Here is a 21,421-nt window from a genome sequence, read left to right as displayed (position 1 = left end):
TGGTTTTGGTATCAGGGTGACGGTGGTCTCATAGAATGAGTTTGGGAGTGTTCCTTCCTCTGCAATTTTTTGGAAGAGTTTGAGGAGGATGGGTGTTAGCTTTTCTCTAAATGTTTGATAGAATTCACCTGTGAAGCCTCTGGTCCTGGACTTTTGGTTGTTGGAAGATTTTTAATCACAGTTTCAATTTTACTTGTGATTGGTCTGTTCATATTTTCTACTTCTTCCTGGTTCAGTCTTCGAAGGCTATACCTTTCTAAGAATTTGTCCATTTCTTTCAGGGTGTCCACTATATCGGCATAGAGTTGCTTGTAGTAGTCTCTTAGGATGCTTTGTATTTCTGTGGTGTCTGTTGTAACTTCTCCTTTTTCATTTCTAATTTTATTGATTTGAGTCCTCTCCCTCTTTTTCTTGATGAGTATGGCTAATGGTTTATCAATTTTGTTTATCTTCTCAAAGAACCAGATTTTAGTTTTATTGGTCTTTGCAATTGTTTTCTTTGTTTCTATTTATTTCTGCTCTGATCTTTATGATTTCTTTCCTTCTACTAACTTTGGATTATGTCTGTTCTTTCTCTAGTTCCTTTAGGTGTAAAGTTAGATTATTTGAGATGTTTGTTGTTTCTTGAGGTAGGCTTGTAATGCTATAAACTTCCCTCTTAGAACTGCTTTTGCTGCATCCCATAGGTTTTGGATCGTTGTGTTTTCATTGTCATTTGTCTCTCGGTATTTTTTGATTTCCTCTCTGATTTCTTCCGTGATCTTTTGGTTCTTTAGTAACGTATTGTTTAACCTCCATGTGTTTGTGTTTTTTACATTTTTTTCCCCTGTAATTGATTTCTAGTCTCATAGTGTTGTGGTCAGAAAAGATGCTTGATATGATTTCAGTTTTCTTAAATTGACTGAGGCTTCATTTGTGACCCAAGATGTGACCTACCCTGGTGAATGTTCTGTGCGCACTTGAGAAGAAAGTGTAATCTGCTGTTTTTGGATGGAATGTCCTATAAATATCAATTAAATCTATATGGTGTATTGTGTCATTTAAAGCTTGTGTTTCCTTATTAATTTTCTGTTTGAATGATTTGCCCATTGGTGTAAGTGAGGTGTTAAAGGCCCCCACTATTATTTTGTTACTGTTGATTTCCTCTTTTATAGCTGTTAGCAGTTGCCTTATGTATTGAGGTGCTCCTATGCTGGGAGCATATATATTTATAATTGTTATATCTTCTTCTTCGATTGATCCCTTGATCATTATGCAGTGTCCTTCCTTGTCTCTTGTAACATTCTTTATTTTAAAGTCTATTTTACCTGCTTGAGTATTGCTACTCCAGCTTTCTTTTGATTTCCATTTGCATGGAATATCTTTTTCCATCCCCTCATTTTCAGTCTGTATGTGTCCCTAGGTCTGAAGTGGGTCTCTTGTAGACAGCATAAATATAGGTCTTGTTTTTGTATCCATTCAACGAGCCTGTGTCTTTTGGTTGGAGCATTTAATCCATTCACATAAAGGTAATTATCAATATGTATGTTCCTAGTACCACTTTCTTAATTGTTATGCATTTGTTTTTGTAGGTCCTTTTCTTCTCTTGTGTTTCCCACTTAGAGAAGTTCCTTTAGCCTTTGTTGTAGAGCTGGTTTGGTGGTGCTGAATTCTCTTAGCTTTTGCTTGTCTGTAAAGCTTTTTTTTTTTTTTTAACATCTTTATTGGGGTATAATTGCTTTACAATGGTGTGTTGTAAAGCTTTTGATTTCTCCATCAAATCTGAATGAGATCCTAGCTGGGTAGAGTAATCTTGGTTGTAGATTCTTCCTTTTCATCACTTTAAGTATATCATGCCACTCCCTTCTGGCTTGTAGAGTTTCTGCTGAGAAATCAGCTGTTAACCTTATGGGTGTTCCCTTGCATGTTATTTGTCATTTTTCCCTTGCTGCTTTCAATAAGTTTTCTTTGACTTTAATTTTTGCCAATTTGGTTACTATGTGTCTCGGAGTGTTTCTCCTTGCGTTTATCCTGTATGGGACTCTCTGCACTTCCTGGACATGGGTGGCTATTTCCCTTCCCATGTTAGGGAAGTTTTCGACTATAATCTCTTCAAATATTTTCTCTGGTCCTTTCTCTCTCTTTTCTCCTTCTGGGAACCCTATAATGCGAATGTTGTTGCGTTTAATGTTGTCCCAGAGGTCTCTTAGGCTGTCTTCATTTCTTTTCATTCTTTTTTCTTTATTCTGTTCCACAGCAGTGAATTCCACCATTCTGTCTTCTAGGTCACTTATCCATTCTTCTGCCTCAGTTATTCTGCTATTGATTCCTTCTAGTGTAGTTTTCATTTCAGTATTGTACTGTTCATCTCTGTTTGTTTGTTCTTTAATTCTTCTAGGTCTTTGTTACACATTTCTTGCATCTTCTTGATCTTTACCTCCATTCTTTTTCCGAGGTCCTGGATCATCTTCACTATCATTATTCTGAATTCTTTTTCTGGAAGGCTGCCTACCTCCACTTCATTTAGTTGTTTTTCTGGGGTTTTATCTTGTTCCTTTATCTGGTACATAGCCTTCTGCCTTTTCATCTTGTCTATCTTTCTGTGAATGTGGTTTTTGTTCCACAGGCTGCAGGACTGTACTTCTTCTTGCTTCTGCTGTCTGCCCTCTGGTGGATGAGCCTATCTAAGAGGCTTGTGCAAGTTTCCTGATGGGAGGGACTGGTGGTGGGTAGAGCTGGGTGTTGCTCTGGGGGGCAGAGCTCAGTAAAACTTTAATCCACTTGTCTGCTGATGGGTGGGGCTGGGTTCCCTCCCTGTTGGTTGTTTGGCCTGAGGTGACCCAACACTGGAGCCTACCCGGGCTCTTTGGTGGGGCTAATGGCACACTCTGGGAGGGCTCACGCCAAGGAGTACCTCCCAGAACTTCTGCTGCTGGTGAGACACAGCCACCCCCCTGCTCTTCAGGAGACCCTCCAACACTAGCAGGTACGTCTGGTTCAGTCTCCTATGGGGTCACTGCTCCTTCCCCTGGGTCCCGATGCACACACTACTTTGTGTGTGCCCTCCAAGAATGGAGTCTCTGTTTCTCCCAGTCCTGTCTAATTCCTGTAATCAAATCCCACTAGCTGTCAAGGTCTGATGCTCCAGGAATTCCTCCCCCCTGTTGCCGGACCCCCAGGTTGGGAAGCCTGACGTGGGGCTCAGAACCTTCACTCCAGTGGGTGGACTTCTGTGGTATAAGTGTTCTCCGGTTTGTGAGTCACCCACCCAGCAGTTATGGGATTTGCTTTTATTGTGATTGCGCCCCTCCTACTGTCTCATTGTGGCTTCTCCTTTGTCTTTGGATGTGGGGTATCTTTTTTGGTGAGTTCCAGTGTCTTCCTGTCGATGACTGTTCAGCAGTTAGTTGTGATTCCGGTGCTCTCACAAGAGGGAGTGAGAGCACGTCCTTCTACTACGCCATCTTGAACCAATCTCCAACCTCCGATACTTTTTAATTCCCAAAATAGTTTCTTCAAGATAGATATTATTATTCCATGAGAATTTAGTCAACTGTTGATCCTTTAGAAAGCAGTCTTGGAAAATCTGAGCTTTCTTAATGTTTCACATATTTAAAAATAAAACTTTACAAAGAAAAATAAAATCCTAGAGTTGAATACAAATAGAAACAAAGAAAGCTAATTATATAAGAAATTACAGGGGAAAAAAAATTCAGGTAACTTTGAACATAGTATACAGTAGGTCAGAGTCTCAGGACAAAAAGAAATCTGAAGAAATCTTGAATTTTACTTAGTAGGTTTGTTATTGGTAGAAATAATAGTGTAATTCCAAAGTGATCTTATTTTATTGTAGGATATAGCAAATAATATATTAAGTTGTTGGAAACGAGGGTTCTCCCTGTGGGCAGAGGAAGATACAAATAGGGAATGGAGGAAGAATCCTATGGTGTTGAGTTCGAGCTGGATTATCAGTATGAATACATGATATAAAAAACTTTCAAGATTTCCTAATCCTATCCACTTAAGGGACCTAGAAGCAATGACACCCTAACGGGCTCATCTATTTATCTGGATTTTGATATCTAATCACACTTCTCCAGTAAAAATAAGGCTCCTTGGAGAAACAGGTGATTTCAGGTATGGGACAGGGAAACTACAAGGTGACCATGACACATCTTATTGTGCCAGAAAGTAAGAGAGTACTCATATACTGGTAGGGACATGTCAAAAAGACCAGGAGACAGCTTAAAGGGGCACCCACTGACCAAATGTGAAAACGTTTGAGCATAAAAAAGAACAATGATGATAATGAAAATAGAAGCCCATAGTGATACTCTTTTATATATTTATAAAGAGAGAAAAAACAGCAATTGGTGGATCCAGGTGAAAAGTATGCTGATGTTTACTGTGCTGTTCCTTTTACTTTTCTGTAAGTTTAAAAATTTTCAAAACAAAAAGCAAAAAGTTAGGAGAGCAAACCAAACAAAACAATGAGATTGCAGTACAATATGGAAAACGTTAGATAGCTGGATAAACCCAAGGCAGCGATGTGAGAATCCAACAATGTTGAGGTACTACAGGTGGGAATGTGGGCAGGTGCAGCCATTCTGGAGCTCAAGTTAGCTACTACTTGGTCAAATTAGGTACAGGCAGGTACTATGACCCAGCAATTCTGTTCCTGGATATACATCTATATCTACAGGAGGTAATAACTCTTCACCAAAGATTTTCAGCTCTGCACCTACTAGATATATGGTAGGATTACATTTCTCCACCCCCTTGAAAGTCAGCTATGGTCACGTGAAACTTGCTTTGACTAATAAAATGTAAATGGATATGATATGTCCTCTTCCCCTTGCAGTAGTAATCATGAAAACATATGTCAGGATGAAGTTTCCATCAACTTGAAAGACTGAGTGACCTTGATGAGCTAAGTATTCCTGCTGATGTGGGTTGAACATGTAATATGAGTGAAAAATAAATCTAGTCTGTGTTTTTAAAAAATGAACAAACAATATCTAGCTTACAGGATGGCTGTGAGAATTCTTTAAGACAATGCAGGTAAAGTTTCCAGTACATTGACTGACATATTATGTGTTCAGTAAATATGTTTTTTTCCTTGCCTTTCTTTCCCCTTTATTCTGCCCATCTGGCAGATATATCCTTACCTGGATCTGTTGGAAGAAATGTGCAATATCTTGATCTGGCTGATTCCCAGAGGCCAGCAACCGACTTTTGTTTTCCATGAATCGCTGCAGCTTATCAGAGAGATGCTCAAACATCTCTGCCTGGGGCAGAAGCTTCTTTAGGGAGCTCTCCTTTTCTTGCTGCTGTAGCCGGAGCTGTTCAAAGCGCTGGCTCACCTCGGCCAGTTTGCCCTGCAGCACTGCGGCCGAGTTGCTGTCTGCCGTCTCCGTGAATCGGGTCACCATCTCACGTGTGGCCTCCAAGCTGCTCTTCTGCCGAGCAATGTCCTGCTTCAATTTCTGTCATCAAGAACACGTCTGTCAGCTCCTGGCTCACTTATTCCAGGATATCTGAGCCACAAACTAATAAGCTTCTAGTAACTACATGCTCACCTCCTCAAGGAGGGTTGGAGGATTGCAACTGAAACTTCAGAATACCATCAATACCCTCAGTTCTCCACCCCACGTGACCAGTGACTTTGCCATCACCACTTTTCCTCAAGCTTACCAATGGTTTGGAAATTGGGTAGACAAACCTTTACACGGATTAGTCGACATTTCTAAGTCTTATTAGAAGATTCATGGAAATGAATTCTCTTCCTGATACTTTTTCAAAATGATATCATTATGGAACATGGCAAATATACCCACTATGCTAACTCTTGGGGCGCAGGTCTCACCATGTTAGTGGCCAGGGCTTCCTGTATGACTCCTGATGACAGCGGTGCCACCTTCTCCTCTTCCAGGTTATTTTCAACTTCACCGATGGACTGTAACAAGCTGTCCAGGCTTTCCTGGACACTCTGAGACTGGGCAATGGCTTTCTGCAGCAGAGCAGAGCGCTCTGCCAAGCTACTGGAGAGGCTTTGGAAATGGCTGAGTATGGAATCTGGAAATTCAAGGCCATGAGAAGAGAGAGTGGGGACAATTTTTGTGTTGCACTTTAAAAAGAAAACATATTTAAATTGTACATGTTAGTTATAATAACAACAGAAATCAAGACAAACAGAAAGAAAAATAAGCCTAAATACATCACTATTTGAACCAAATTCAAGAAGCATTATATATTTAGCACCTACTAAGTGCCAGGAATTGTGCTCGATGCTGAGGACTAAAGATTATTATGATAAAGTCCCTGCCTTTTACAAACCTTAAAACTCTAAAAGAGAGCATAGGTAGTGGAAGGCACATCAACTAACCACAATAATAAAATCATAAGTGCTAGATTGGTACTAGGAGTACTGTACTAGAGAAACCCGAAGGAAGAATGATTAGTTCTTATCTTTTACTTCTTCTTGGGGGTCGGGGCGGGGGTGGTGTCAGGACTTTACAAAGGAAGTAACTTCCCGGTTACATCTTGAAGCACGAGCAAGATTTCATCATGCACGGTAAGGACTCAATAAATGTTAGCAGCTAAGCAATAGGAAAAACTTCAGGGGTAAAGTAATGAGGAAATGACTTGGGAAAGGAAAGAAGTTGGGTGTGGCTAGAAGGCGAGTGCCTGGGGAAAAGAGGTTGAAGTCAGACCATGAAGGCCTCGTATGGTGTAAGAATAAAGTTCATTAGAGGGTGAGCTATTCGTGTTTATATCCACAGCCCCTAGCTAGCACCACAGATACTTGTACAACACAACGTGATATGTTACAGAACAGAGGCACATACTAGGAATTAGGGGAACACTCTGGCTATTGCTGCTTCATACCTGTAGTTTCTTGAACATGCCTGTGGTCTGGGGCTGGCTCCCCTTCAATTTCCATGAAGTCATGAGCTACCTTTTGGAGCTTTTCTACAGGTACTTGATGCTCAGCCAATTCCTCCTGCAACTGCTGCTTGTCCATGAAAAAGGACAAAAGAAAACCATCACAAGTGCATAATCAAAGCTGGTTCTAGGGACTGAGAGCTACTGAGCAGCTTTATAGAATAAATTCTGTTTATCCATAGCCACAGACATCAGAATAAAGTTTTTAGGAATCATATGTTGTCCAAGGCATCCCAACCACCGCCTTTAACCTATGCAAGGATTTGCTTCGCTCTGAAGCTACTCTAAGCCATGCAGCACAACAGCTTGTGTATTGGCTCACCTTTGTGGTCACAAGCTGCTGTTGCAGGACCCCAGGGTCAGAGGCAACAGTTTCTGAGAGGAGTTTCTCCACGTTGGCCTCACAAGCTTTCATCCAGGCCTGCAGGCTTTCGGCACTGCTCTGGAACTTCTGATACTGGCCTAGCAGCAAGTTCAGGTGAGCGCCCAGTCGTGTACACTGCGCCATAAGGAAAAAAAAAAAAAAAAGAAGAAGGGAAAGCAGACTTAAGTGGGTCAGGCCAAAGGCAGCAGCTTCCCAGGCACAGTCCAAAGAGCTCTGGCTACGTTACAGGGAACTGACTGTAACTACAGTTAAGGTTAGTGTGGGCCCCCACAGATAGATGGTAGCAACCATTTTCTGTAAGTGGGGTCCTGACTGTTTGAGCCATACTATCCACCTCCACTTTATTATACACCTGGGAAGGTTCAGTTGTATGACAAGCCATCAAAGAAATACACATCAGGTTGCAGGCAAAGGTGGGGACTGAGAGGTACAAAACGTGTTCCTTTTGGGGGTGAAAGATGTTGGCAAAAAGCACAAAACAGGTAAGAAGAACTGACTGGATTCTATGTCTTGGGAGCTAAAGGGAGTTCTTTGATAGGGAGGAAGATAAGGATTTACCCTAGATGTTCTGTCCAGGAATAAAGACTGTGTATTTGGTTTAAGTCTCCCTGTGCTCTGTCTCTTGGGAGGCCATGGCTGCTGGTCAGGACACAGGGAGGTGAGCACTTCCACCTTCACCACTGCAGTGAGACATACCCCTGGATATTGCTCAGATCAGGCATGAGCCCCTGGGCCTCTATATTTTGCAATTTTTCAGAACTCATAAACACTCATTCTACCCATGGTCAATCTACAAATCAGCTTGTTCACTGTGTCTGAGGTTCTTCTTGTAAGCCCCAGAAACTACCCACAGTTGTGTGAGGGCTGCCATGACTGTTTCACCAGGGGCTGCCAGGAACCTCTCCTCTACCTTTGAATGGAGAGCACTGTATCTTTCCGTTGCATCCTTCAGCTTGTCCTTCACTAAGGTTCCAGTTGCTGATGGTTCTTTGCCTTCCTCAAGGCTGTTTTCTGTGTCCAAGACTTTCTGTCCTGAGATAGTCACAAATCTCAAGTCTCCTTTGTGGGAAATTACATCCTCCGAGAAGCTTCCCTGTCGCTTGAGTAGGGCGGGAAGGGCCTCGGGGCTGCTGTCTCGCTTGTGCATGTTCTCCAGCTCTTTCTCAGACCGTTCCAGCCAGTTTTCAAACTCTCGATGATCCTGCAGAAACTTCTGCAGCTCATCCCGTAGTGTCTGCACCTGCTTCAGTTCTGCCTCTGACTGGGCCAGGGAAGTCACATACTGCTCCTTTAGTTCTCCGAGCTTTTCTTGCAGCATCTGCTGCTCCTCGGGTGTGAGATTGTGGCCATGCTGGTCCAGGAAGGCCTGAGCAGACTGGGTGGCCAGGATGAAATTTTGCTGCTGAGACAGCAATTCTTGGTGACGAGCCTGGCAAAAATCCCCCCAAACAAAGGACAATCAGTAGGGAAACCACAATAACTTGTTTATGTCTACGGCTAGAAGTAGGGAGAGATCTCAATAGGTCACTTTTCCAGCTGCTCAGAAATCACTAATATCTCTCACTCTCTATGCATTATGCTATCTACTAATCCCAGATGAACTGACTCATCTAGGATCTGACAGTTTTCATGTATTATCTCATAATACTAGTGCCACCATCTGTAGTGTAGGCCGACCATATAAGTCCCATATCAAGGATGGGATAAGTTAATACCAAAAAGGTGTTGTATGTCTTGACTAAGGTCATGCAGATAGTTAAGGGACAAATTGTGACTTGAACCTGACTCTCTTCATCACTAAACTACCCCAGATCTAAGAGAAGGTACAAATGGCCCACTAAAACTACCCACACTGATGGAAGGAGACAGTAAGCTGCGTAAGTCATACATATGACGGCATAAAAACTGCAAATGCTAAGCTGTGAAATATGTCATTCACATATCCTTGATGACTGTCCCTACTAGAAAAAATGTTGGAAAATTAATTCTTTAAATAAACAATTTGTATATTAGTGAGAATAGACTGTATTTCTGGATAGTACAGGTAATCTGTACGTTTTATTTGTATGTGTTATGTCTATGTACAGACATGTAGACCTTCTTTCTGTTTCAGTGGAACGTAAGTTCTTTTAGGACAGTTGTGGTTGCTTGGTTTTGTTCCTAAAATGTTCTTCCTGAGTCTAACAGAAGTCGCTGGGAGCTCAGTAAGTGTTCTTAACTATCCATACTGTTTATGCAACTCCCTAGAGAAGGACAATAGCAACCTGATAGCTTCAGCTTCTGACGTCATCTCAGGGAAGCTGGGGTGACAAATATATCCTGCTCAAAGAGACAGTAAGGGACAGTACTACAGCTTGTCTGTATACTGCCCAGATGTCCCCACTCTCATCCACCCACAGGTAAGACAGTGTCCTTCCTAGATGGAGCTGCCATCAAGCAGTATCAGGAAGCCCCTGTGACAGCAGGACCATTTCTGCTCTGTGCCAAGACTGCCGTGGCTTTAGGGTACACACTACAATGGATCTTCCAAGCACAGAAGCAGCATGCAAGAGGCAGAAATCCTATGAATACAAAATAAGGCAATGGCCCACACAGGCTGTTCAACAGAAGCATGTCAGCTAAACCAGTTTTGTACGCTATAAAGGGATCACTAACGTATGTGATCCGTGTGTCTTCTAAGTTCCCTGAATAGTCTTTCAATCATGTAATACAATATACCTGCATATGTCAGTTAATGTCTTGGAGATGGTGGATCTGGCTGGTTCACTGGTTTATCTCCAATACCTGTCATGCATCAGGCCCTCAATATTTGCTGAATAAATAGATGAGTAGAGATGAGTAAGAAATAGTTTCCTAAGGGCAGCAGGGAACTATTAAAAGGGTTAAGCAGGGACACAGCATCTTAAAAAGATCACTTAATAGTGTGGGAATGGATTGGAGGGTAAAAGCCAAGAGTCAAGGAGACCAGAAGTTACTATAACACAAGTGAGAGCTGATAGCAGTCTGAACTGCAATTAATATCTCGATGGAGATAAAAACGTGTGGATGATTTTAAAAGAGCTATAAGAAGCGTGGGGTTTGATGACTGATTCAATATGGGAGAGTGAGGGAAGGAAAGGAATCTAGGGTGATGTTTAGTCCAGGCAAGCAAGTGGGAATATAGGAAGGAGAACATGTTCAGTGGGGGAGGGGTATTTTAGAAAATAGGAGGTCTAGTTCTCAGGTTGAGGTGCTTGTGGTTCCAAGCTGCAAATAGGCAGATGGATTTATACACTGGTTTGAAGCTCAGGGCAGGCATCTGGGCTGGAGACAAATATATACATGGAAACCACTAGTACAAATGGGAAGTGAGGTGTCGTGGGTGGATGAGATTACCCAAGGAAAATATATTCTGAAAGACGAGAAGAGGCCTAGGCTACAACCTGGAAGCATATCAGTATTTCAAAAGCTGGCCAGAGGAAAGGGAGGAGGATTATCAGGGCAGATAGTGCTATGGAAACAAGGGAGAAACTATTTCAAGGGGAGTGGTCAAGACTGTCAAGTCCACTGAGAAATCAAAGAAGATATGAACTGAGAAGTGCTCACTGGACTTAGGGCAGGAGGTTATGGTGACTTGCCCAGGGCAGCAGAGATTCACCCAGCATTGTAAGAACAAGCTAACATGCTCACCTTCAACTTCTCACATTGCTTGTCCAGCGTCTCTGGGGCTTGGTTCACCCCCATGTGACCATCAGTGGTATCCAAGGCTCCTTTCTCCAGGTTACCTCCTGAGACCTGCTCCATCTGTCCACCCAATGATCCCACTGGGTGGGAAGTCAGCCAATCCAAGAGAGCATCGATCTTACTCCTGTTCTCTTCCAGTTCCTTTGCTGCTTTACTCTGAAAGCCACAGGGGGAGTCTAGTGAGAAGGTCTTAGATACTCAGCTATGAACCAAAGGTTAAGTAAAGGGGAAGACATTTAGGCTTAAAAAAAAAAAAAAAAAAAAAGCAGCAGCAGCTCTAAGGCTGGGTATAAACAGTCTTTGCATCCACAGAGAAAAATAAGCAGCTTCTAAATCTGTTGAAAAATAATTTAAAACAATCCCTAAATTTGATCTATATCTCACTGCTTTTAATAAAGGAGCAGGAGGGCGGCAAATCCCAGGATTTGAAAGGGCTTTGTTAAGAGATGATTTAGTCCTGGCACCTCCAAGCTTTATGGAATCCTTTCTAGGTACGCAGAAGTTATACACTGCCTTGGTAGGATAAAAAATAGCACAGTCACACTCAATTACCTTTCTGTTCTTCCTTAAGGAAAATGCAGACTACTCCCAGCATTTTCTCTGCCAAGTAGAGCACTGAATTCTGAAACTCGTCTCTCAAATTCTATTTTCTGACTCTTCAAGTACTTTAATAAAACAGGTTATGCCAAGTGATATATTCATGTATTTCAGAATTCACCTTCAGGTAACTTACTTCTCTTTCCACATTCTCTACCTCCCTCATTAGTGTACAAGTTCACAGCCAGAAAAAGAACTTTGATTCAATAAGCCAGTGCTGAGTGGGGTGCAGAAGACCATGCGACTTTATCTCCTTTTAGGTTTATCCCAGTGCCATGACTTCCCACTGAAACTATAGTGGCAGCTTGAGGACAGCTTGTGGCCCATTAAGACTGTCCAGGTATTTTCACTAGTACCCTTGGATCACCAGTCCAGATTCATGTTAGAAATATGCCATTTGCTTTTTCCCCAAGGATGATGATGATGATGATGGCGATGATTTGGAATATGAACTTACTACCAATTATTCCTGACTTAAAGTCCTTCAGGATGTTTCTTATAAAAATAAGTATTGGCTCACAGATCTGCTTCGGAATTAACCCTTTTTTGTGATTCTATGCTCTCTGTAAAGCAGTTTCCCTTCATTACCTTTTATTTGTGTAGGTACCAAAATTTTCTTTTTTGAAAAATACCAAGCATCACAGCAGTCTGGTTACCTTTTCAGTCTCCTGCTGTAAGGCTGAGGTCACCACTTCCTCCAGCTCCTTCTGGGCCAGCTTCGTCCTTTCCTGGAGAGCCTCATACTGCTCCTTAGCCTGAAGAAGTTTCTCCCGGAGAGCTGTCAACTCATGGGGGCTCAGCTTAGCTTGGTTCTCTTCCAGGAACCCTTCAGTGTCTTTGACAACACTGGCAAATGAGGTGGCATGATTCTGAATGTCACCCTGTAAATCCTTAACATATGAAAACAGGATGGCAGAGGCTTCAACTTTAGAACTTCTAAGACCTCTCAACAGCATGAAGACGAATGACTAGGATGACATTATCTGCAATTGACGTATGTCCCTGAGTATAATTTGCTTAAGGTTTATGCCTAAACCAATGGAGATAATAAAATTTTAAATGCTTCTAAATTAAGAAACTTTTTTAATATTTAATTTTCTAAGAAAAATTTAAATTTAAATTTCTAAGAAGATATTTAGTGAAGACAAAAAAAACAGACCGCCCATAAACATGATTTTTATTCTGCAATGAGTTATCCTCAAAGAGATCATTCTTCCATAAAGAAGAGTTGACAACAGGATTCTACCGGAGTTGAGGCCTGGTTGGTCCTTTATAACTCTCTTGGTTATCACTCCTTAATCCTCATGAGCCTATAAGGCCCAGAGTGATCTGGGTCCTACTCTCCAGACTCATCATTCACTAATCTTCCTTTTCTTCTTTGCAGTCCAATTGAACTAGCTTTCTTTCAGCTCTTGAATACGTTGTGCTCGACCCCATTCCCACCTCCAGACTGATGTACAGGCCTCTGCCTGGCAATTTTCTTCTTCCTCCCACACCTTCATGCATCAACCCCTATGTACCCTCTGTTCCTCAGTTTAAGTGACACTTCTTTAAGGTAATCTTGATAACCAAGTCAAGACTGGGTCTCTCTGTTATATGTTCGCATGTAACTTTTCCTTTATAGATACAATACTGAATAAATTATATGTTCATTTTTGTGATTATTTGTGTAATGTCTGTCTTTTCCACCACACTGTAAGCTTCATGAGAGCAGGGACGTTTACCATTATGTTATTGGCACTAAGCACTGTGCCTGGCACATAGCAAGCCTTTATAAATACTTGAAGGAATGAAAAAAATGAGTTAACTGTTACTGACCTTCAAGTCACTTTGGTTCTTCTGCAAAGCAGAGAGATCCTGCTGGGTGGCTCTACCTTGATGGCCAGCCAATGCTCTTTCTGCCTGTCCTACCCAGTTGCAAAGATCCTCCAGTTTCTGGTGACAGGTATTTTGTTGTTTCTGCAGGGTCTAATTAAAATGCAAAGGGGCCAAGAGACAATTAATGATTCTCATTTTATAAATACAAGATAACTCCCTGAAATGTAAAACAGGAAGGTTATATCTCAAGGATGGAAAAGTTGGTGGGAGACTAGAGGAGGAAAAGGCACAGAAATCATATTCAGAAAGCTCCCCTCAATTGGATCGTCTGTTAATCTGGGGCTATGGTCGGGATTATAATCAGGGGTGATTTGGGGTGAGAACGCTCCCAGGTATAGGTCTGGAAGCTCCTTTGCCAGACTGCTGTTATTATCCTTGGAAATGGAGAACAGAGAGCCCAGATGCTTAAAATCCACAGATGATATTGGTGGTAATAATAAATTAGTGGTTCTGATCAATTCTACTGGAACTGGATGATACACTACATGTTAAGTCATAATATGGAAAATTAGAAGGACTAGGCAAGGAGTAAAAATCAAGAAACTGGATAATTTATAAGCTAATTGAGTTTCTTAGTAATTGAGCTGATTTTGTATAAATCAAATGTCTCACAAATGCAGACACCCATTAAATGGAATGATTACGTGCCAGGCATGAAGGGCTTGGCTATTTTGAGAAGGGAACTGCCCCAGAATAGCAACGGGCTCAGTCCTTCAGGTGTCTATACCATTACCCAAGAGAAAAGCCAGCCCAAGGGGAGGAGGGAGTACGCTTCTGTGCCTGATCCTTTCTCCAGACCTCTCAGTCGCATGACCCTGAAGCACCTGATTGAGCAATTGAGCATGATGTGTTCTCCTGACCATCCTTCTAGAACCGTTTTCCACCAGTTTCTACCTTCTGATGGTGTTTTAGTCACCTGCACTTACAAACAGGTGCCCAAATTGGCCCTCTCTCCCCCTCTTTAGGACAAATAGAAGGGCTCTGGAAGAGAACTCCTAAGAGTTCTTCAGCTGTAAAACAGGATCTTCATGGGTTAGGATGGGTGCAGACTGAATCTGAAAAAGCAAAGCAAACAAGTTAACACACAGACATACACATGCATTCAGGGCAAATATAGAGAGAAGCAGAGCATTTCTGACAATAACAAGGTTAATAAACATTGTGGAATTAATTACACACTTAGAGAGAATGTTCACATGCAACTGTATCACCTTCTGCAGCTCAGGAGCCTATCCTGGATGTGGGCTGTGTCTTAAGGTGGCCCAGACCAATGCTATTTCGTTAATTATCCATAAGCTACACCAGGCTATATAAATTCCCAAGTGAGGACACTGCAAATTTCCAGATATGGAAGGTAACCTATTTCATTAGTATTTTACTTCAAATTCAATACAGTTGAAACAACTAAGCAGTAATAAGGGACATATAGACTTGACTTTAAGCCTTTAATATCCTTTAAGCCTGACTCAAAAGCTCAATTCTACTTTGCACAATATTTAATAAAAGAGACCCTGAGACAGTTTTGCTGATGACAAGGACAATTCTAGTATCATCTTGCTGAATTCCAACTTATTATTCAAACAGCAGAAATGGCATAAGCATCATTCTTGGTATTATAAGGTTATGATGTTACCATTAATGCAATTATGTTGAGTCCTGCAAGAAGAGGCTTGTGATAGAAGGTGGTGAGATGATTAGTTGTTTCTCCCCACCCCCCAAAATGTATCAAGAGTGTTTCTACACACCGTTTTCCAATAACTGAATAAGAACTGGGCACAACAGTGTAAAGAACGGTGCTAGAAAATAATAATTTCAAATGTGCTAAAAAATTAATATGATTCTGATAAAAATCTTTTTGTCAGCTGTTTGAAGGTGGTCAAGGAATCTTACTGTTAATCATTTGAAAAGCCCCAGAATAAAACTGATTTCAGGACCATTCTTCTCAAGAGCTCAGAGTACCTAAATGTTCCTAACAGTCCTCAAAAGAATGCTGACGGAGAGAGTAGGAGAAATAAGGGCTAGGGATAAAATTTTCATTTGAAAGTCAGAGACTGTGAGACACAGTGACAGTAGAGTCTCACTAAAAAGAAAACGCTGGCACATGCATACACACGTAAACACACGTATTCTCTCTCATACACACACACATAAAACCAAAAACACGGCAAGAAAAACGGCCAGAAGAGCTGCCTCCTGGACTAGAACCAAACTGGCCTGAACCAATCAAAACTGGTAAACGCAGGCTCCTGGAATCATGACAAACGGACTCTGGCCAGAAAACCCAAAGACAGAGGACATCCCAGAGACCAACTGAGCCCAGCTTCTGGTTCAGCCTGACCTTAAGCCGGGCTGCCTGCTCCATCTGTTGAAGACGGCCTTGCAAGGCATCCACCTGGGCTGTGGTCTGATCCACATGGTCCTGGAAGGACCTCTGCAGTTCATTCAGAAGCCTTAGCATCTGTCGGTTCTGCTGAGGAGGCAAGTCCTGGGCGTGCTCGGAGATAAAGAACTGAATATCAAAGGCAAGTGCATCCAGCTGAGATTTCCTCTCAGCCATGGGCTGTTTCAAATCCTAAGATAAGTGGGGAAAGGAAGAAAAAGAAAAAAGAAAAGAAACTTCTTATTCTCTGTAGAAGCAGAAGCTGTTGGTTCTAATCAAAGAATCAACATGATCAAACAGAGGTTAATTTCTTGCATTTTTATAACTGACACTGATAATTTCTAGGGCCAAACCGAAGTCTCTCTCACTTCTGGCCTCTCCAAACCCCTCACATATTACAGTTAGGTTTCCTTTGCTAGCCCTTGATTTCTAAATGCACTAAGCTTTCAATTATTTATAGTAACAGAATTACAGTACAGCTAATCCCAGGTGTCTGTGAAAAAATGTATTTTTTTAAGTTTTGGAAAGTATAACATGAATTTTTGGTCTGAGATATATCTGTCTAATTGTATTTTCTTAGATTCAAATACCTATTTGTATTTGTCTAGCCCTGAGTACCTGGTAGGCCAGAAGTGAGAAAATATTCAATTTATTTTTGGTTCACTGAAATTTGACTTTTAGAGTAAATAATGTTGCTTACACATTTTAAAACTGTAAAGGATTACAGTCAGACTTTCTTATATAATAGTTATATTGCTTCTTTAAAGCAGTAGAAAACTGCCTAAACACTAGACTTTATCTGTTTTCAGACAATTAAAAAGCATGCAATTTTCTCACAAACATTTAGTGATCATCAACTATGTTATACTGGATGCAATGAAAAACATAAAAACAAGTAAGATATCTACACATCTGTCACTTTGAAATTGAGCGTAGTCAGCAATCTTGAAAAGCAGGCTGGGAGGAGGGCTTCCAGATATTTATCACAAGACTATACTTCCTTCATGTGTGAACACATGGATTTGGGAAACTGTCACTAAGGAAAATGAGGCTTAGGCTGTGGCTCTCTTTCTATAACAGAATTTGTATAACTAGGCACGGATCCCAATGCATGAGATGCTCTGTTTTCATATCTCATACTGTATCTTAGAAATTGTTCTCACCCTTGCTTCTTTTAGTACTCTGCCCGTGAACAGATAAAGTCTGCTACTCATTCCTCCAATGGTATATTTGGATAAAAGGCTATGAAAGAAGAAGGCAGGCCAACTCTTGCAAGATAAAGAGGGACGAGCTTGCATACAAGGAAGCCTGACCACAGACAACATTTAGGTCTGTATCTCCTAAGACTGGGGAAAATGAAGGGGATGGAATAGGAGGGAACATCTCTAGTTCTGCTCTGACTTTAGAAAGAGTTTTAGGAGAGGAAGATCTATAGCAGAGCATGGATAAACCAACGTGAGTATCACCTGATATTACTTTAAGTATAACCAAAAGAAACAACAATGTTGGAAGTGGGGATGGGGGGGAGAATCCTCGGCTCATATGTATCTCAGAATCTTTAACTTTCTCTCACTGACTTATAAAAAGAATCACATAACTTGGGAGTTTGACAAAAAGAAAACCATCTCTCGAGATCAGAGGTCGGCAATCTGCAGTCCCCGAGCCAAACCTGCCTGCCACCTGTTTTTGTAAATAAAGGTTTTTTTTTTATAAAATAAGTTCATATTTTCCAACTTCACTTTTTTTTTTAATTTATTTTTGGCTGTGTTGGGTCTTCGTTTCTGTGCGAGGGTTTTCTCTAGTTGCGGTGAGCGGGGGCCACTCTTCATCGCGGTGCGCGGGCCTCTCACTATCGCGGCCTCTCTTGTTGTGGAGCACAGGCTCCAGACGCGCAGGCTCAGTAGTTGTGGCTCACGGGCCCAGATGCTCCGCGGCATGTGGGATCTTCCCAGACCAGGGCTCCAACCCATGTCCCCTGCATTGGCAGGCAGATTCTCAACCACTGCGCTACCAGGGAAGCCCGTAAATAAAGTTTTATTGTAACATGTCCACAACCATTTGTTTATGTACTGTCTATGGCTGCTTTCATGTTTCAACAGTAGAGCTGAATGGCTGCCACAGAAACAGGTCACCTGCAAGGCCTAAAATATTTACTATCTAACCCTGTATAGAAAAAGTTTGCAAACCCATGCTCTAGACCACTGATCAAAGCTGGCGTGTGAGAGGAAAACATAGGCAGAACACTCTATGACATAAATCACAGCAAGATCCTTTTTGACCCACCTTCCTAGAGAAATGGAAATAAAAACAAAAATAAACACATGGGACCTAATGAAACTTAAAAGCTTTTGCACAGCAAAAGAAACCACAAACAAGATGAAAAGACAACCCTCAGAATGGGAGAAAATATTTGCAAACGAAGCAACTGACAAAGGATTAATCTCCAAAATATACAGCTCCTGCAGCTCAATATCAAAAAACAACCAACCCAATCCAAAAATGGGCAGAAGACCTAAATAGACATTTCTCCAAAGAAGATATACAGATAGCCAACAAACACATGAAAGGATACTCACATCACTAATCATTAGAGAAATGGAAATCAAAACTACAATGAGGTATCACCTCACACCGGTCAGAATGGCCATCATCAAAAATTCTACAAACAATAAACGCTGGAGAAGGTATGGAGAAAAGTGAACCCTCTTGCACTGTTGGTGGGAATGTAAATTGATACAGCCACTATGTAGAACAGTATGGAGGTTCTTAAAAAACTAAAAATAGAACTACCATATGACCCAGCAATCCCACTACGGGGCATATACCCTGAGAAAACCATAATTCAAAAAGAGTCATGGGGGCTTCCCTGGTGGCGCAGTGGTTGAGAGTCCGCCTGCCGATGCAGGGGACACGGGTTCATGCCCCGGTCCGGGAAGATCCCACATGCCGCGGAGCAGTTGGGCCCATGAGCCATGGCCGCTGAGCCTGCGTGTCCAGAGCCTGTGCTCCGCAACGGGAGAGGCCACAACAGTGAGAGGCCCACGTACCGCAAAAAAACTAAAAACTAAACGTAGCTGACTTTATTTCTCAAATGGAAAGTCAGACTTTCTAAGAAAGGCAAGTACAGACACCAGTTTGCCTAGCAGAGAAATAAAATTGATACAACTCAAAAGGACAAATGAAACATGCTCGAGAACTGGTGGAGTGCTTACCTCACACTGTTGGAGATGGTGACTCAGGCTGTCGATGGCATCTGTTTCATCGACATGCTCCTTGTTGTTCAGAATAAGATGGCTATTGCCAACCCAGGCTCTTAGATCTTGAAGTTTGCCTTCTAGCTGTTCATACTGATTTAAAACTCTAGTCTAAGAAATAAATGGCAAATTAGATAATAAAATTCTCCAAGCCTACCGAGAGTTTGTGAGCCTTTGTGAATAAAAACAAGAAGCTACCTTTTTTACTTCTGCAGCATTCTGGAGGTGGAGTAGTCTGGAACCCCAGGTGTCACTCACAGAGCTGAGGGACTTTTGAAGATTCTTGGCATCTTTTTCTAGAGCCTTCAACAGTTGAGCTGGGACTTCCTGAGGCTGGCTGATGATAATCTGATTCACACATTCCAGTTCCTGACTCACCACCGTGGACAGATCCTTTAGCTCCCTGTCTACCACCTGAAGGCATACAGTGGAGTTACCTCCAAAATCAAGACTAGAAATCTTGCTGTCTAGGAATCAGCTGTGAACACATTTTTCTGTCACCTCAAGCCTACCCAGGCTTTAGGGTTTATAAAATGTTTTTATAGACATTCACTAGTTTATTTGGTGCTCACAATAATTCGTGAAGTAGGCAGAGTAGATATTATTATCCTGGGTTTACAGCAGAGATGCCTCAGTGCTTAAAAATGTGAATTTGTTTTCCCCTGAGGTCGCCCACCTGGTAAGCAAGAGAGCCAAGACTTGGACTCAGGTTTTCTGACTCAGTGCAATGCTCCTCGCACTACAACTTGCTGCCTCTCCAAGAACAGAGCAGAAGTATATGTTATTTTGTATATGTGTCATTATGCTTTAAATAATGTTATGCAATATAAGTCAATCAAAGGACAAGTCTTCCACTCCAAAGCCCAAGGGAACAGAACCAATGCATATAAAAATATCCCAAGCCAGCTTTCCCACTCAGCTACTCCTCAGTAGAGAAGCCAGAAACCAGCTGTGGAAGAGCTTGGTAGTTGTTCTGGGCATCATCCTCATTTCCCCTTCAGCCCCCCTGCCCAAGGCCATACTCTAGATACTGAGAGAACTGGTAAACCTCTACAATCTCTGTCCTCATCGTGACTCCAATCCTGTGACAACTCTCAGCCTCCAATTTCAAAGAGCTATTCCTCCTCCCACTCAAGGCTGTCTAAGTCTATGTCTTTCCATGTCCTCAGGGACCTCATTCCACCAGTCAGCACTTCCTCTCTCCTCTAACTTCAAATTCTCCTTTTCTATTGGTTCTTTCTACTCAGCCTAAAAATTCACTCAAAACGTTCCTCTTTTAGTCCATCTCCTCTAGCTAGTGTTCTACCTCTCTTCCCTTGCCTGCACTATCAAGCTTCTGCAAAGAATGACATACATTAATTGTCCACACCTTCCAACCTCCCGTTTATTCTCAATGCAACCTAGTTTATATCCCATGACTCCACTGTAACTGTTCTTATCAAGGTCCCCAGCAACTCTCAGGCACTAAACCCCCTTTTAGTCCTCACTGTACTCAGTCTCCCTACTGCATTTAACACTGCCGACTACTCCTCCCTTGAGTCTCTTCTGCTTTGGCTTTTGTGAGACTAGTACTCCCTGGTGTTCTTCATAGATCTCTAGTTACACTTTTCCAACCTATTTTTTGTCCATTAAATGGTAGTGTTTTTGAACACGTTTTTCTTCCTGAATAGTCTTTATTTTCTCCACGCCGATGGGCCTGGAGGAAGTCTCTGGGAACCTACCTTGGCCTGACACAGCAGATCCTGTAGCTCTGCCAGATTTAGCTCTAGAGGTTGAATTTGTTTGGTCCTCATTTCAATGTCTCGTAATAGAGACAGATAGGATACCAACTTCTCATCATGTTCTAGGCAGAGCTGCCGGTTAAATACATTCTGTGGAGCCAAAAAGAAAACTCACTCAAATCTGACATACTCCTTTAAGTCTGCTTTTTAAGCAGGCAGGGTCTTAGAACAGAATAGAAATTTTTACTACACATTGGGTGGAATGAAATAAAATGTTATTTTGTCTAAATTGTCTCAAATCGATAGACAAAAAAGCGATTTTATTATATTTCCTCAGGGAGCAGAAGCTCTAAATTATCAATCTATAAGCATCATTTTAGCAAAACTTTCAAAACCTATTCTGACTTCAGGTACCATAGCCTCAGTATTTTAAATTAGCTTCAATGTTAGTGTCTAACTTAAAACCCTCGCAAATTTCAGAAAGACATTCAGAGCCACTGCCTAATTTTCCAACAACTATGTTACAAACAGATGATGATGAACTAAGTTATATCTTAGA

General features: G+C 41.7%; 1 protein-coding gene across 20 annotated transcripts in view; it reads right to left on the bottom strand.

Annotated features, from left to right (window-relative positions):
* MACF1 (microtubule actin crosslinking factor 1) overlaps positions 1–21,421 on the bottom strand; it is a 341,804-nt gene that overhangs the window by 103,935 nt on the left and 216,448 nt on the right. For 15 of the 20 annotated variants that reach the window (XM_067725581.1, XM_067725580.1, XM_067725586.1 and 12 more), the window contains exons 37-48: positions 20,863–21,012; positions 19,340–19,555; positions 19,100–19,252; positions 15,846–16,079; positions 13,448–13,597; positions 12,286–12,519; positions 10,979–11,188; positions 8,220–8,738; positions 7,247–7,423; positions 6,868–6,991; positions 5,846–6,054; positions 5,148–5,465 (exon numbers count right to left, since the gene is read on the bottom strand). In XM_067725581.1, coding sequence (XP_067581682.1) covers positions 5,148–5,465; positions 5,846–6,054; positions 6,868–6,991; positions 7,247–7,423; positions 8,220–8,738; positions 10,979–11,188; positions 12,286–12,519; positions 13,448–13,597; positions 15,846–16,079; positions 19,100–19,252; positions 19,340–19,555; positions 20,863–21,012 — 2,694 coding nt within the window. The remainder of the gene's footprint in view (positions 1–5,147; positions 5,466–5,845; positions 6,055–6,867; positions 6,992–7,246; positions 7,424–8,219; positions 8,739–10,978; positions 11,189–12,285; positions 12,520–13,447; positions 13,598–15,845; positions 16,080–19,099; positions 19,253–19,339; positions 19,556–20,862; positions 21,013–21,421) is intronic. The other 5 variants (XM_067725593.1, XM_067725599.1, XM_067725594.1 and 2 more) reach the window with 1 other exon arrangement.

This window comes from Pseudorca crassidens, chromosome 2 (genome assembly GCF_039906515.1).
Source record: "Pseudorca crassidens isolate mPseCra1 chromosome 2, mPseCra1.hap1, whole genome shotgun sequence".
Classification (NCBI taxonomy): Eukaryota; Metazoa; Chordata; class Mammalia; order Artiodactyla; family Delphinidae; genus Pseudorca; species Pseudorca crassidens.
The sequence above is the reverse complement of the archived record's forward strand: the minus strand, read 5'-3'. Positions and strand labels throughout refer to the sequence as shown.